General features: G+C 38.5%; 2 protein-coding genes across 2 annotated transcripts; both read right to left on the bottom strand.

Annotated features, from left to right (window-relative positions):
* Positions 1–60: 60 nt before the first annotated feature.
* Positions 61–5720, bottom strand: gnl3l (G protein nucleolar 3 like). The gene is made up of 15 exons (XM_069159257.1): positions 5634–5720; positions 5495–5538; positions 4028–4138; positions 3823–3939; positions 3643–3726; positions 3308–3443; positions 3127–3230; positions 2847–2991; positions 2404–2491; positions 1684–1861; positions 1464–1606; positions 1243–1379; positions 531–697; positions 256–427; positions 61–141 (listed from the first exon to the last, which is right to left on the bottom strand). Exons 1-15 carry the CDS (start codon positions 5644–5646, stop codon positions 77–79), a joined length of 1704 nt encoding a protein of 567 aa, XP_069015358.1. The 5' UTR covers positions 5647–5720; the 3' UTR covers positions 61–76.
* A 4162-nt stretch (positions 5721–9882) lies between these two features.
* On the bottom strand, positions 9883–12949 carry LOC138204012 (red-sensitive opsin). The gene is made up of 6 exons (XM_069159144.1): positions 12847–12949; positions 10936–11232; positions 10667–10835; positions 10415–10580; positions 10085–10324; positions 9883–9981 (listed from the first exon to the last, which is right to left on the bottom strand). Exons 1-6 carry the CDS (start codon positions 12947–12949, stop codon positions 9883–9885), a joined length of 1074 nt encoding a protein of 357 aa, XP_069015245.1.
* Positions 12950–15013: the final 2064 nt, after the last annotated feature.

Raw genomic sequence — 15013 nt, 5'->3', positions numbered from 1 at the left:
GTAAACATCAACCAGAATGCTGGCAACACCAAATAAAGACCAAACAAAATGTTTTTACTCTTTTAAAACTTTAATTTTAATCAGAAAATGAGAAGTCCATCGCGGATGTCAACGTGTCTGAGAGTTTCGTGGCAATTTTGTCTGCAGAGGAAACAAAAAGATTGATTTGATTGGAAGATTTATTTTAGGTTCTCAGCCTGAACACACTGTAGATAAAGTAAAAAGCGTTAGACTGAGACCAATAGTTATACAAACCAGCTCTTTTCTGTTGCTTCTTCCTCTTCTTGCCGGCAGCCAGCAGTGCCTGGCCCTGCTGCAGAGGATCTAAATTCCAGATATCCTTCAGATCTGGAGCCCTGGGTGCAGCATCATTTGCAGGCAAGTCGGTCTTCTTCTGCGATTTTATTTCCACGGTCATTGGTCCAAACTATTTTGAGCAGGACACAATATCAGATGTAAAGTATTCATTGAATGAAAACAGTCAAGGGCATGGCGTACTGTATTTTGATTAAGGACATATAGTTTCTCACCTCTGGATCCTGATCGTCCTCCATAGATTGAGTTTCATCTTTAAATGCTGGCTCTCCCACTGACCCTACTTCCGTTTCCAGCTCACAAGGTGGCACCCTCGGGCTACCTTGTGTCATTCCAGTGGTTTCCATGCAGAATCCCATTTGGATGTCGGGACAAGATGACTCTGAAAAACAAATCTACTTTGGAGAAACTATTGCTTCTTTTAAGTGTTTTAACAACACAAGCCGTTTAGTCCGACAAGATCAAGGTACTCTTAGGAATCCCGTTTCCCTGTTATTAATAGACCTGGATGTGAGATGCAGAATAAACTCAGATAAATTCTGCCCTTACAGGAACTAAATAGACCAAGTAAAATGCTGCCAAGCAAAAGTTTTAGGGAGAGTAACCTTTCAAATGTCTTTTACATCCACTTCAGCTGTGAAAGGTGCTATAGCTGCAGCAGTAAAGCTTCAACTATTGCAGTATGTAGCTGCTGATGTCTGTTGAAAGCATCCTATTAAAGATGGGTGTCCAAATAAGACATCATAGAAAGGAAATCACAGAATCACGCACTTAACATATAATACTAATACAATGAGCGTGCAAGATATAAGTTTGTATTTTTATATTATTATGTTATTATTTCTCAATTTTCCATGTGATACTATTAAATACAAGTAAAGCATTTGTAAGGGTCAGGTCAAAGTTTTCGATTTAGATTTTCTTTACCTGCAAGAACTTCCTGGTTTCCTTTTTCCAGCTCATCCCAGTCAAAGGCTTTACCCATTTCTGTAACAATCTCGGCACTGACGTGTGTTGGGAGAGTGTGTGTCTCTGGAGGGTGCGTGAAATAGCTGATCCTTCCCCTTAATAACATAATATGGGGAAATTAACACAATGATAAGAACACCGATTGACTGTCATTTCTAAAACTTTGAATTTTGACATACCCTGTCCAGTCCATTAATAAACTCTTTGCTGCTTTATCAGTGTCAGGCAGTCCTCCCTTCCTTAGTTTGCCTTTCCGCCGGGCAAGCAAAGCCAAGAACTCCAAAGCTGTATGAAAGTCTGGAACGCCATAGTGCTCCATGATCTGTGTATCCAGCAAGGCTTAGAGTGAGTAACATACCCACTCGATAAACAAGTTGTTGGAGTGGTGACATTATGTACCTGTGCCTTGTTGCACCGTCGGAGGATGGCTTCAACAGGTGGAAGGGGATCCACAAGCTGTTCGATTTTCACACAGTTACGAAGAATCATGGCAGCATCAGTTGTTGATGTTGCCATCACAATGCCGGGACAGTCCAGAAGCTTAATGTGTTTGTCCAAATGAACCTCTTGAAGACACCTGAAATCCAAAAAGAATATCAGCAAAACCAAATGATTAAAGACAAATTCACTGGCAACAGTAACTTGACCAATCATTAGTCAATTTATAAAGCAACATTTTTTTTAAACTTCACCAGCACCAGCTTCAAAAAGGAATGTTTGTTTCCCCACATTTCTGTCATAATAAACTCATAATTTTGGGGGTTTTGACTTTTGCTCTGACAAAAAAAGACAATTAAATAGGGTTATTACTAAAGTTTTTTGTTGGGGCCCTTTACACTACTTCTGACAATTTATAGACAACACAAAAATATATAATTAACAAAAGTAATTTTCAGACATTGATAATGAAAACAAGAGTTTTCTAAGAAAGGATTTTACTAAATTGCTGGAGGTTTTCCATGTGTTAAGATACTTACCACGGGGTAACATACAATATTTATGTCGACTCAAAAGAAAAGCATAACCCTGAGGCATTGGGACCCGTGGGCCCATTTGGACAGGGAGAAGACCAGGTTTAAGCATAATCAGCACAGGATCAACATCTTTAGTTGTACTTACTTAGTGACACCAGGAGTGGCTCCAACATTACAGGCTCGTGCCCGTTTCAGACTGTTGATCAAACTACTCTTTCCCACGTTAGGAAAACCTGCAAAGTAGCAGGCAAAACAGATTAATGTTACACAACCTTGTATTATAAACACGGAAAATCTGGTGTGTTGTTTCTCGTCTTTACAGAAGTCAATTCAGCCACATCTGTTCGTCATGATTTGTCTGCACAGCCTATGAATCAACTCACAATTTAGTGATGCTTTGTGCATGCAATTTGAGACTTAAGCCTGTTTTCTTCTGTTCACTGATTGTGTATTGGACTCTGAAGGAGACGTGCGACCTACATTCAATACTGTACACAGACAGAAGATTGTAGCTGCTGTTTCATGCAGCTGACATGCTGCTGTATAGCCTGAGCAGACATTTTAGGCGTTCCTGGATGTGGTGCCTACCTACAACACCAACTGTGATGGCCGTCTTTATGTCCAGGTTGCGGCAGTAGTTTCCGAGTAGCTTCATCAAGCAGTCTGCTCCAATGCAAGCACTGCTACTAAGAAGCTGTGTGGTGGCTTGTGTCACTGACACAGTACTGCGTTTCTGCCCATGTCAAGACATAAAATGAAACAGTGTTCATGTCAAATCCACTTTAACAAACTTTTATAATACAGTTTTAATATTCTAATCTTCATTTGGATTTTTAGAGGGTTGAAATATAAATGTTTTACTACTTACCAAGTTCTTAGACTGTTGCTGAGTAGATGCTTTGAAAGCCACAGTGGGAAACTCATTACGAAGATATTTAATCCACTTTTCCACAATTTCCTTTGACACCAAATCTATAATCAAAGTCAAAACATTAAGTATTTGTCAAAATAAATGGCACTTGTAACCACTTTGTTACTAGCTTTCTTACCGATTTTATTCAGGACCAAAACTATCTTCTTGTTCATTCCACTTTGAATGACTGCCTGCTCCACCTGAGGGCATCTACAGCCGAGAGGGTCACGTGCATCCAAAACCTCCAAAATCACATCGGCGGTCTCCACTACCTTTAAAAAAAAAATCCACCATGTCAAATCATGTTAACTCTATTATGTTTTATGATAGCTGAAGTAAAGAAGGCTGAAAACTAATTTATGGCTGTGTGTAATTAATTAAGCATTTACATTTCTTTTGACAGCTTTATCATGAACTGCAATATTCAACAGATATAGACTAATGTGTAGCAGTGATGCAGCAGCTATGTACCTTTTTAAATTCTCTGTAATATGCCTTTCTCGAATTCTCATTTTCAAAGTTAACATGTTTCTCCAAACTCTGCATATCTGTCTCCTGTGAGGACAAAGACAAAAACAGAAATCAGTACAACAGCATATCGTATGGCATGCAGTGATTCTAATTGGAATTCCTAAATAAACTCTTATTTACCCTCTGCTCAAACTCTCTTTGTCGCTGTAATATGTCATTCTGAAAGCTTTGCAAATTCCTCCTCTTCATCAGCTCTCGTTCCCGAGACAACTTCTGCTTCTCCTGGAGGTCTTGAAGCTAACGAGGCGATTGGAAGGACTGATTTACCAACATATTAACAGCATTGTACCATCAAATCAAGTTGAGCAGATTTTCAAAGATTTACCCTTTGCTTGCGGATTTCCTCTGGTTTTCTGTGGACCTTGGCATGTTGTACGGCTGACTGCTCTGTATTCTTTGCCCGCCCTGATGAGTCACCCTCTTGTCCATCTTTAGTCTGTAGAATATGTATTGTTAAACATGGTATTGTAGTTTGTTAAAAGGCATTTTTAAATAGGGCAGAAAAAAAAGAATCAAATTAGCTATTTGGAAAAGAAAGCCTGGCTTCATCAGTCTGCCAGGACATCCAGGTGTCTCAAAATGATTTTGTTCTTATTAATAACAGAGATTAAAGAGAGATATTTCCTGTGGGGTCAATCCTGTGGCGATGGAGGTTATAAACCTCCAACATCTCAACAGCATTCACATAATTTCTGGAAACTATAAAGACAGAAAACTATATGAATTTTCACCAAGCAGCTCTGAAAATGCCTGCTTGATTTTGGTCTACGTACCATTGTGAAGCAGCTTTTTCTGACATGACCGTTATGAAATCTAAGTTTAAAACAAGACTGACAGATGAACATTTAAACGACTGCATCAGAGTAAACTTAAGCGGATACACTCCAGCATACATCTCTTGTTTTGATTCCATGGAGTGCCAGTCCACCCATTAACTGTAGAAAAGACTCATAATACATGCATAATACATGCATGTGAACTACAGATGGAGAGAATGTGGAGGGAAGTGATGTGATACAGTGATATATGGACAGACAGAAAGCAAGGACAAGTAAGTAATAAACATTCTATTGCTTTCTATGACTGATGTGAGTAGTGAGCTTCATCAATTGAAAATGTAAAGAAATGCACACAGAAAAAAGCATGCACATGCTGTGGAACTTAAGCCGTTTTGACACAACATGTGTGCATGCGTGTGTGTGTGTGTGTGTGTGTGTGTGTGTGTGTGTTGAGTGTTGTTTACAGAGAAGGAGCTTATTCAGCTGGTTTGGGTGGAGCTCAGCTATGTGAATTCATGTTACTAAACGTGAATAGCTGTCAAACACTTTCATTTTTGGTAAAAATAAAATTTAAAAAAAAGGTAGGAGACTCCTACCATACAGGTAGTTGATACGTGTTTCATTTAAAACTACTGTGCAGTTGTTTGCGTTGTTAAAACCCTGTTAATAGAAGCATTAACAGTGGCACTGAATGTTTAATGTACACTGTGATAAAGGGAATAAAGACAAGTGTTATTGTAGGTGCCACTCAGTACTACGGATACTCCCCAAAGGTCCATTACAGAACTCCTTCACACAAAGCAGCTAAAGTGGGACTTTGGTTGATTTTGGTATCATAATATGATGTTTCCAGACAGTAAAGGTCGATCTACAGTTCATGTGATACGTTTTCACAACGCTTGTAACACGGCTATAATCCTGCCGAACACATAATAGCACACCAAACAACTGAAGTGTTGACTTTTAGCAGTAACACGTTAGCCACAGATAACATTAGCCGGAGTAGCAATTACCTTAAATTTCCCGAGGAAGCCGAGGCGTTTAGCACGTTTCTGTTCTGTAAAATACAAGAGACGACAAAGTGAGTTCGTTTAAAACCGTCCGTACTTATTCACTACGAACTTATATTTAGTCAAGGCGATAAATACGCACTAGCTTTAGACATGACTTCCCCCGAGGTCCTGTGCTTCTGAGTTCACGTGTGCGGGGAGACGAGGCTGGCCATGCGCACACGATGACGTCCGCTACTACATCCGGCTGAATGTCAAAATAAAAGGCCGCTCGATTCTTGACACTTCGGAAAATTTAGCCCTTTAACAAGTGTTCCGGATAGGACATCCACCTTACCTATTCATTACACTGGTTTAGGTCCCAACCAATGACACAGACTATGGATATCTTTTTGCATTCATTGTTAAATTCACTTAAGCACAAAATAAAATGATGAAATAACTATTTTGGTGTCTTCTTTTTCCTCCCCCCCCCCCCCCCTCACGTATATTGCACTGACAACAAAGCACTTATAATGTAGGCAGGGTATAGGCCTCAGGATTTGTATTCTATTTTTTCATATGAAAATATTTCTGACTGCATGGTAACAATTAGCCTACCTCTCATCCCCTTTGTATTGATTTTGGCTTAACTCTTATAGAATTGGGAAGCTTCCCTGACCACAACGTGCAAAAAAAGACAGCAAGAATTTAATGTAACTGGTGTGAGAGGAGCTTCTGCGCCCTTGACCCATGCTTTTCTGGGCCTCACACAGAGGTCACTATTTGCAGGAGCTTACTGAATGTGGTTTGTGTTATTGTTATATTGTCATGCAGCTTGTCAGAGCCCAGCCTAATGCGCTGTGCACAGAACTTGATAAGATTACAGTTAGACCTTGGTGACCACATAAGTCTTAGGACTTAATTGGATGAATGTAGGTTCCATAGAAATTTGTGATAGTCTCAGGAAGTGACATTAGGGAAATAATACAACTTTAATTCCTCCAATGGCTCATGGCAGGTAAAGGCCCAATCTCATTTCCCATCCCATGGCCCTACCCCTCGTTTAGGAGTGCCCTCTACTTGGTAGTGGGCCTTCAGAAGGATAGGGCTTAAAATCTTAAACTAAGGAAATAAGACACCACTTGTTGAGTCAAAAGTAGCCGCAATTCTCCTAAATTGATTATTAATACGTTTGTAAGTCTCCAAATTTGAAGGGGAGGGGATTGGTTTTACCTTTCATCTTTGTTTGATCCATGGATGGATATCATAAGCACATGAGACAGACTGATGGTGATACAATTTTTTTTTTTTTTTTAAACGGTTTACTGTAATGGTCAATTTTTTGACATTAATATTAATATCTTATCACCATAGATAAACCAGATGATAGAATTGTCATCAGGAAAGTGATGGCACTTTTAGGATGCTTTACTTGGTTTTGAATTTGGATGTATCAATACATGGTTTTCCGTCAGTAGTTGATAGAATCTGTTTCCTTTTTGCAACCCAATATGCAACCTGTATTTAATGTCTTCTAAGTTTGGTCACTCAGCCATTAATGCTTTGTCATTGTAAGCACATGTTTCATTCCACTGATATTCAAAGCGCCTTTTAAATGCAACATAAGGTAGAATTAGTTAATCTAATTATTTTAATCTCCTAGCATCTCCTAATTTGCTTAACTCTCATGCTTTAAGGGCAACCCCTTTAATCATTGCTGTCGAATATCATGGTAGAACAGATGGAAGTACTCAAAAGTACTTTAAGAGGATTAAAAAATATATCAACCCAAGCAAGTGCCTCACCTCGAGGGCAGTGGTTGACACTAATAAAGTATAATTACTCATCAAGTGCAGTTTTACATGCAATTTTGACTCAAACTGTGTAGTTTTTATGATATTTGATACACTTTGTAAGCTACTGTTATTGTTTGATTAATGTTCATATCATCCCAAATTGACAACCACATTTTTTGTAATTGTTTTCTTCATTGGGACATTTTATAAAATTTAAGCGCATCAAATGTCTGTTATGTGATGGAAAGGTACAGCTCTATGGCAACTTTGCATTTGGAAATAATAATTGTATAGCTCTCTTATAGATCCAATGCATATGACAATATATTGAGTTCTATAAAGTTTCACTTCACACATTCACAGTTTAACTAAAACTAAAGCATAAGAGAATATTTTTGAATGGTAGCAACTGCCACAGCAGTTTCTCCCTGTCCGACCGCTGTATTGCCCTGTATTGATTTATTGTAAACTAAGCAGGGGAGCTTTAATGCCACTCTCTGAGGCTCAGTCGATGCGATATATTTCCGCTGTGGAGAGGATTGTGGGTCAGAACAACCAGAGAAGCATGCTGGCTGGCATACTGCAAAATACTAGCAAATGTAGTAGGACATCCCGGTATTTTTCACTGAATTTTTCATTGAAAAATATCACTTTACTCAACTCAAAAGGAAGAAAATGTCCCGGGATCCTTGAAGATAAACGTTTACTTACACAAGTATGTATAATAGTATTTTAGTATGAATTGATAATTCTGTAGCTTTTAAAGTATTATATCTTAAAAGCAGACTAATGCTTAATTTTTTGTCTACATTGAATTCACTTATAATCGAAGAGGTAGAGTTCATACTTAATATTTTTATGCACCTCATGACTACTATTTCCATGTGATACCGTAATGTTTTGTCACTCGGTCAGACTGGCAATTATCATCACACATCTGTCCCAAATACATGGGTTAGTATGGAGGCCAACTTAGTCTGACTTACTGGATGTAGACTGTGGGCATAGACCTGCCATTTGCCAGCTATTCCAGTCAACATTCCTCTTCCCTGCTGCCTTCTTTGTGTTACTGTCTTCAGAATCCTTGTCACAATTGAAAACAACAGTAGCAACATCCGAGCATCAATTTACACACTAAAAAAGTTTTCAAAAAGATGTGATCATGCAATAAGGTTCTTTTCAGTGTTTTGCTGTGATCACATTTAAATTTCAGGATTTACCTCCCCACTGGCAAATGTTCCACCAAAACAAGTTTGCTCAGACTCTAATTTGCAAGTACACGGACCTGTCCAGCATTCAGGGATTAGTGTCACCCAAGATGATTGTGATTGATTAACAGAAAGACCAACAAGCCAAAGTCTTTTTTTATCCCCAATACCAGAAGGGTATTTGGGTGCCATGAGACACTTCACCAATGCAGTGAATATAGGTCTAGCTACACACGACTAGGGCCTTCTAAACCTACTGGACAAACTGTACCAACCAATAGGCCAGAAGGTTACATTAGTTATGACCTGTTGTGATCGTAGTAATATTGATGGGAGCAGAAGAAGTTGAGTGAAGGAGTTTGTTTCTAAGTCCATAAGGGCAAAACGGTTTGGGGTGGTGGGATGAATGAAACACAGAATTATTACCTAAGACACTTTTGTTTGTGTCCCGCGTGAAAACAAAAGTAAACATGAAACTTATTCTTGTTTATGTCTATCAGTAAGTGCTGACCAATTAGCACGCAATCGGTGTGCTAATACAATTGTGGAAGAAGGGTTTGTTGTTTTTGTTGTTGTTGTTTTTTTTATTCTCCTACAGAACTTGCCTTCCGCTCTTTCTGTCTCACCACTGCAGTTGCTCTTTTCATTGACCAAAGTAAGACACAGAAACACATTGCTTTTGTTTATTGAACATTGGATATAAGTTTGGAAGCAGCACTGATTGACAGAGACAGATGGTTTTAGTTTAGACTTATTTGTAAAAAAAAAAAAAAAGGGGCAATTAAATTTTTCTTTAGTCACTTCCATTTTAAAACCATAGATCAGTTGCTGATGGTATTTGATATTTCTGTTTGTCCAAAGCCAATAATACCAATGTGTATTATAAACACATATTGGTTTCAGCTGTGAACATCATTTAGTCTTTTTGTGCTAACTTAAATCCCAGGTGGATGACAAAGACAAAGTGAGACAAAGGTAATCTCACACTCATGACTCAGAATCTATCACTAAATCAGTTAAGTACATTTGTACTTGAACAAATTTGAGACCATGTGAACATCTGTGTTGTAGTAGCTTTTTAAGATACTAAATTGTTTGTAAAGTCTCTTACTCAGCAGTAAAATGAACACCACTGCTGTAGTAAAAAAAAAAATCACCAACAGAAAGACTTGCAATATGCTTGATATCTTTATATTCATTTGAAAAAAGACCAGTAATATAATGATTCTTTCACTTCATATATGTTTTTTCGTTTTTTTCATTTGCCAGAAAGCTATATTTACTAAAAAACAAACAAAACAAAAAACAAGAGAGAGAGAGTAGAGAGAGAGAGAGAGAGAAATATGAAATAATAAATATGCACTGTACAAATCAAGTTTTTTTCCAAAACAGAGAACCTGGCGGATTATGCTGGAGCCACAGAGGAGACCTCTGTCTTTGATGTGGATACTTCAGAGCCATCATCCACTTGTTTGCCAAAGAGTTGCATGATGCATGTGCGGAACTGATGAGGAAGGAATACAAAAAAAAAAGTAGGTTAAAAATGGAAAGAAACCACATTTGATATGGTAACTGGATCAAATTGGCAATGAGACTGCTATGCCCACCTGTCTGTTCATGAAGACATAGATGACTGGGTTGTAGATGGTGGCGCTCTTGGCAAAGTATGCAGGCATGGCAGCAGCCAGAGGATGAAAGGCATATCCAGGGTTGGCCGCAGCAAAGCAGGCAAAAAAGGTGTAAGGTCCCCAACAGAAACAATAAGCAAAGATCATGACAACGACCATCCTGGATACTTCTCTCTCAGCTTTCTGGGTGGATTCTGATTCCTTCTGCTGCATGGCAACCTGTGGTTAAAAAAGAAATCAAGTGTGTGAGACTTTGCCAAGCTGTGGTCTATTTTATATCCAGTTAAAACCACAAGTAAGACAACTTACTGCACGGATAGCCATCCACACTGCAAGGTAGCACAGGATGATGATCAACAGGGGAATGATACAACATGTAATCATAAGAGCAATCATGTAGGACTGGACTCCAGGGTCTTCACTTCCACTGAATACATCAGGTCCACAAGAAGTCTTCAGTCCATGAGGCCAGAACCTGATACAAGAAAATTTTTAAGTTTTTATAATGTCAATGTTTTTAGACATACAGCTTATCAGTGAGATGAAAAAACAGCGGACTACCTGCTCCATCCAAAGAGGGGGCAAGCACACCATGCTGCTGACCAGACCCAGGAGAACACAATTCCACCGGTGGCCCATTTGGCATCAAACTTAACATTTCCAAAAGGTTTGCACACCACTACCCATCTCTCCCAGGAGATGATAGTTAAGGACCAAAGAGCGCAAATACCTTTGTAAAGAAGCAAGAAACTCAGTAAATTCATGGAACTCCTGAAAACATATGACCAAAATATACGCTCTTGAGAAATAGAAACATTTTGAATACTTACCACAAGTTGAGACAACGAAGCCCTCAAACTTACACATTGGGTGTCCCAGAATGAAATAACCAAAAACCTGGTTGCACACACTGATGGTGCTGGCAAACAGTGTCTCTCCCAGATCAGCAATTGCAAGATTGACCAAGATCCAGTTCAGAGGGTGACGGAGTTTCTTGAACTTCATCGTGGCCACAATGACGAGACCATTGGTGAAGACTGATAGAATGACCACAACAAACATCCAGAATGTTGCAAGGTTGTAAACCCATCGGGGAGCAATATGGTAATTGGGACCCTCAAAGGGATCTGAAAAAGAAAAACCAAAAAACAATCACGTCAAGTTTGAATCTAATGTGGTCTCACAATTTCTCCTGTCCACATTGTCTTACTTTGAAAGTTCCTGGAAGCATTGACTTTGTGAGATAGCACATATCAATGTACTCATATCATTTTATCCTAATACACATGGTACTTACCGACATTCAAACCGACGACATTCAAATATACCTTCCCCTCAAATCTGGAACTGCCTCTATAAATTCATTAATGAGCTGCCTGGCTGATGTCAAAAGCTGGCTCTCACTAAATTTTCTACGCCTCAACGAAGGCAAAACAGAGATCCTGCTAATCAATCCCTTTTGCCTTTCAGCTGCTATACCGGACAGTGCTTCATTGTATCTTGGCCCCATGGCAACCCACTGTAATTTCCATGTCAAGAATCTTGGTGTGATTTTGGACTCATCTTTTTACATTGGATCTCCAAGTTACGTCCGTTGTCAAAGTCAGCTTCTTTCAGCTGAGATCTTTAGCTAAGGTCAAATCGTTTCTCTCCTCGGAAGACCTGGAGAAAGTTATTCATGCTTTTATCTCCTCTAGATTGGACTATTGTAATTCTTTGTATTCTGAAATCGGCAAAAATCTTTTATCACGCCTTCATTTGGTGCAGAACTCTGCAGCGAGACTTTTAACTGGTACATGCAGGCATGAACACATTTCACCGATCTTAAAATCCCTTCATCGGGTACCAGTCCAGTACAGAATTCATTTTAAAATTGTAATGTTTATTTTTAAGTGTCTAAATGGAGCCGCCCCAGCCTATCTGTCCGACCTACTGCAGCCCTACATCCCACCTCGCTCACTCAGGTCTCTTGACCAACAGTTTTTAGTTGTTCCTAGAACAAAAATGACAACCCGGGCCGACCGTGCCTTTTCTGTTGCTGCCCCTAAGCTCTGGAACAACCTTCACCTTCATATTAGTTTGTCATCCACCTATTTATTTTTAAAAACCTATTTATTTTCACTGGCCTATCCACTTTGATCTTAACTCGGCACTTTTTTGTGATTTGTGTTAGCTTGTCTTGATTTTAACATTACTTGTTTTTATTAATCCAGTCTTTTCAAATGTATGACTGTTTGTCTATGTGCAGCACTTTGGGAAACCTTTGTTGTGTTTTAAAATGTGCTATACAAATAAATTCTGATTGATTGATTATCAACCAAATGTTGAAAACGTCAATAAAATGTAAACAACAGTACTGTTCTACAACTGTTCTGCATTTGAATCAGATCGTGGTTGAAGTTATATTGAACACTATCAGGCAGAAACTGATGAAATGCCCTGTGAAGAATTTTGTCTGTTTATGTGTGAGCAAATACAATTAGATTGACATCTGGACAACATATTTACTTACAACTGTCTTACTCTGTCCAATTATTTGCAATACTACTTTATTAAACTGCAAGTATTACCTAAATGTAGTAAAATAGTTACCAAATATGTACATTTTAAGTTTATAAATGTCAAGTTTGCAGATTTTTACTTACCTGGTTTTTGTCAAAGTTTCTCAATAAATCTGCCCATCAAATTATTAAAAAAAAAAAAAAAAAAAAAAAAAAAAAAAAAAAGCGTTAATACTGTACCTCTGGTGTGGTTGCTGTTTGTGTAAACGAAGGCAGAGCCTCTTGTTGTATCTTCATGATACCGCCTGGCAGCGAACGCCTGTTTCCCCCATTCTTCTGCCATTCTGTTCTCAGACAGGAGGTCCTCAGCTGTCAGCCTGTCTTGTCACTCGCAAACTCCTTTGGTGACCAGTGCTTTGCATCTCACTTTGGCTTTTATACCCATGTTTCAGAGACCTCTGATGGGATTAGGTCACAAACAAAGTAAAGTCGGGGTGTGCCACTTGACAGTGATACTCAGCAGCGGAGCAATAAACTTATTTTGAACTGTAATTAAAACCATCAGCTAATGTGGTTAAGACACAAACGCCAGAATAATCTTGTTTGAAAGCGGATTTCCGTCCTCTCAATTGAAATGAGGATTAGCTCTAGGACCTTTGACTAACACATGAATGTAAATCTTTACTTTTCAAGTTTCTCAGTGAAGCCTTCAGTAGACAATATTGTCTATTTCTTAATATAGTAGCAATGGAGAAATGAAAAAGTAATAAAGTTACACTGCATTTGTCCATCAAATGATCATTAAGCTTAAAGCAAATGTTTTCTTTCTTTTACTTTAGGATGCAGAGAGGAATAATGATATTAAAACACTTTACATCTGGTACATAACATTTTAAAACAATCACTGAAAAACCAGGCACAACAATTTCATTTCATGTTGAGTATGATGCTGTGGTCTTGATGTCACAAGGACAGATACAGGAGATCATTCCTGCCGACCGCAATAAGACTGTACAATAACTCACCTCTGGCAAAATCCATCACACAACAATAACACTGTTGTCTGTGTTTCTTGGTTGTTTGTATATAATATATATAGATATATATACTGTACTGTCCCTCGGGGATTAATAAAGTAACTACCTAACCTAACCTAACCTATTGACCGTGGTTGACACGCAAAGAGGGTCTGGTCCAAGGGCAGCTTAAGTGGACAAGTGGAGATCCACAGCACTCTAATGGTGACAGTTGCAGTTGTTGACATGTGAGGGAAGTAAGACACCTTTAATCCCTCCGGAATCACGGTTCACCTCAGAACATGGGATTTTTGGCATTCCCTTGAGCCTCCAACTCACGTCATTGACCTTATGGCAAGTGCCAAGTCCAGATATCCTCATTTATGAGGACATGAACGACTCGAAGGAAAACATACTCACTGATGGATGCCGCAGTTCAAGGCATGCGCTGGTTGTTTGTTTTGCATCAACAAAAACATGTTTCCATTATGTGGCTCAGGTGCAGCTTGGTTGGGCAAACCAGTCGAGGGAACACACGGCTGTGAGAATGGCTGCGTGAGATGGTGGATTGAAGCCCTGCACAAATCATATTAATGTTTATTAATTATTCTTATTTCGTTTTAATGTGATTATGGGAAAAACCTGACAGTCAACGTTTTTACTGTTAAATTCAAATACATTTTATGAACAATTAATTTGATATTAAAATTATTAATATTTTCATTTAGTTGTGAATTTCCTGCTGTGCACTTTATTTTTGACAACTGACATTGAGTGTCAGCTGTCTCTCCAAACCTCTTGAGTCTTGTCAATTCCCAATAGGACAGTGTTTCATCTGAGGGAAAGTTCAGCCAGTGATTTGGCAATTTGGTGCTCTCTTGTATACTTAATACAAGCACCAACTGACTTGTTGTCCTAGTTTGTTTTTTGTTTATAAATTCTGCATTAAATTGAATCTTAATCTGAATTAACTTTATTTGTTCAGATTAGATGCTGCTGTTATGTCACATTAGTTTAGGCATGTAATGTTATATGATCCAAAAAAATGACTTAAAGACTGGATTACGTAAACATTTGCAATCCTTTCAAGGAGACATTCTGTTTGAAATTCCTTGTTTCTACTTTTAAAAAAACACATGCTTCCTTCCTAAAAATGTAGTTACAGTCCATGTCATATTCTGTTCTGCTCCTCCAGTCCTTGTTATCTATTTCAAAAGAAGTGCAATTTTTGTGAGGCTAAGTGTGTGAAAGAAGGCCGGGTTTTTCTCTCGATTTTTAAAGACTACATCCTCCAAGTCAGTGACTTCCATTTCTCCCAACACATTAAAAAAAAAAAAAAAAGGCAGAAGTGAGTACTCTTGCTGTTTATCATGGTGAACATTCCTGTTTAT

This window comes from Embiotoca jacksoni, unplaced genomic scaffold (genome assembly GCF_022577435.1).
Source record: "Embiotoca jacksoni isolate LCO1_2020_lvr unplaced genomic scaffold, fEmbJac1.0.p SCAF_1, whole genome shotgun sequence".
NCBI classification, from domain to species: domain Eukaryota; kingdom Metazoa; phylum Chordata; class Actinopteri; family Embiotocidae; genus Embiotoca; species Embiotoca jacksoni.
Note: the sequence above shows the minus strand (reverse complement) of the source record. Positions and strands in the feature narration are given on the sequence as shown.

Coding starts and splice junctions, on each gene's coding strand:
- gnl3l (XM_069159257.1), bottom strand. Junction 1,607..1,683: donor GACGGTGCAACAAGGCACAG/GTACATAATGTC, acceptor CTGGATACACAG/ATCATGGAGCACTATGGCGT. Junction 1,380..1,463: donor TTATTAATGGACTGGACAGG/GTATGTCAAAAT, acceptor TATGTTATTAAG/GGGAAGGATCAGCTATTTCA.
- LOC138204012 (XM_069159144.1), bottom strand. CDS start 12,949: ATGGCAGAAGAATGGGGGAAACAGGCGTTCGCTGCCAGGCGGTATCAT. Junction 11,233..12,846: donor AAACAGCAACCACACCAGAG/GTACAGTATTAA, acceptor TTTCTTTTTCAG/ATCCCTTTGAGGGTCCCAAT. Junction 9,982..10,084: donor ATGTCTTCATGAACAGACAG/GTGGGCATAGCA, acceptor CTTCCTCATCAG/TTCCGCACATGCATCATGCA.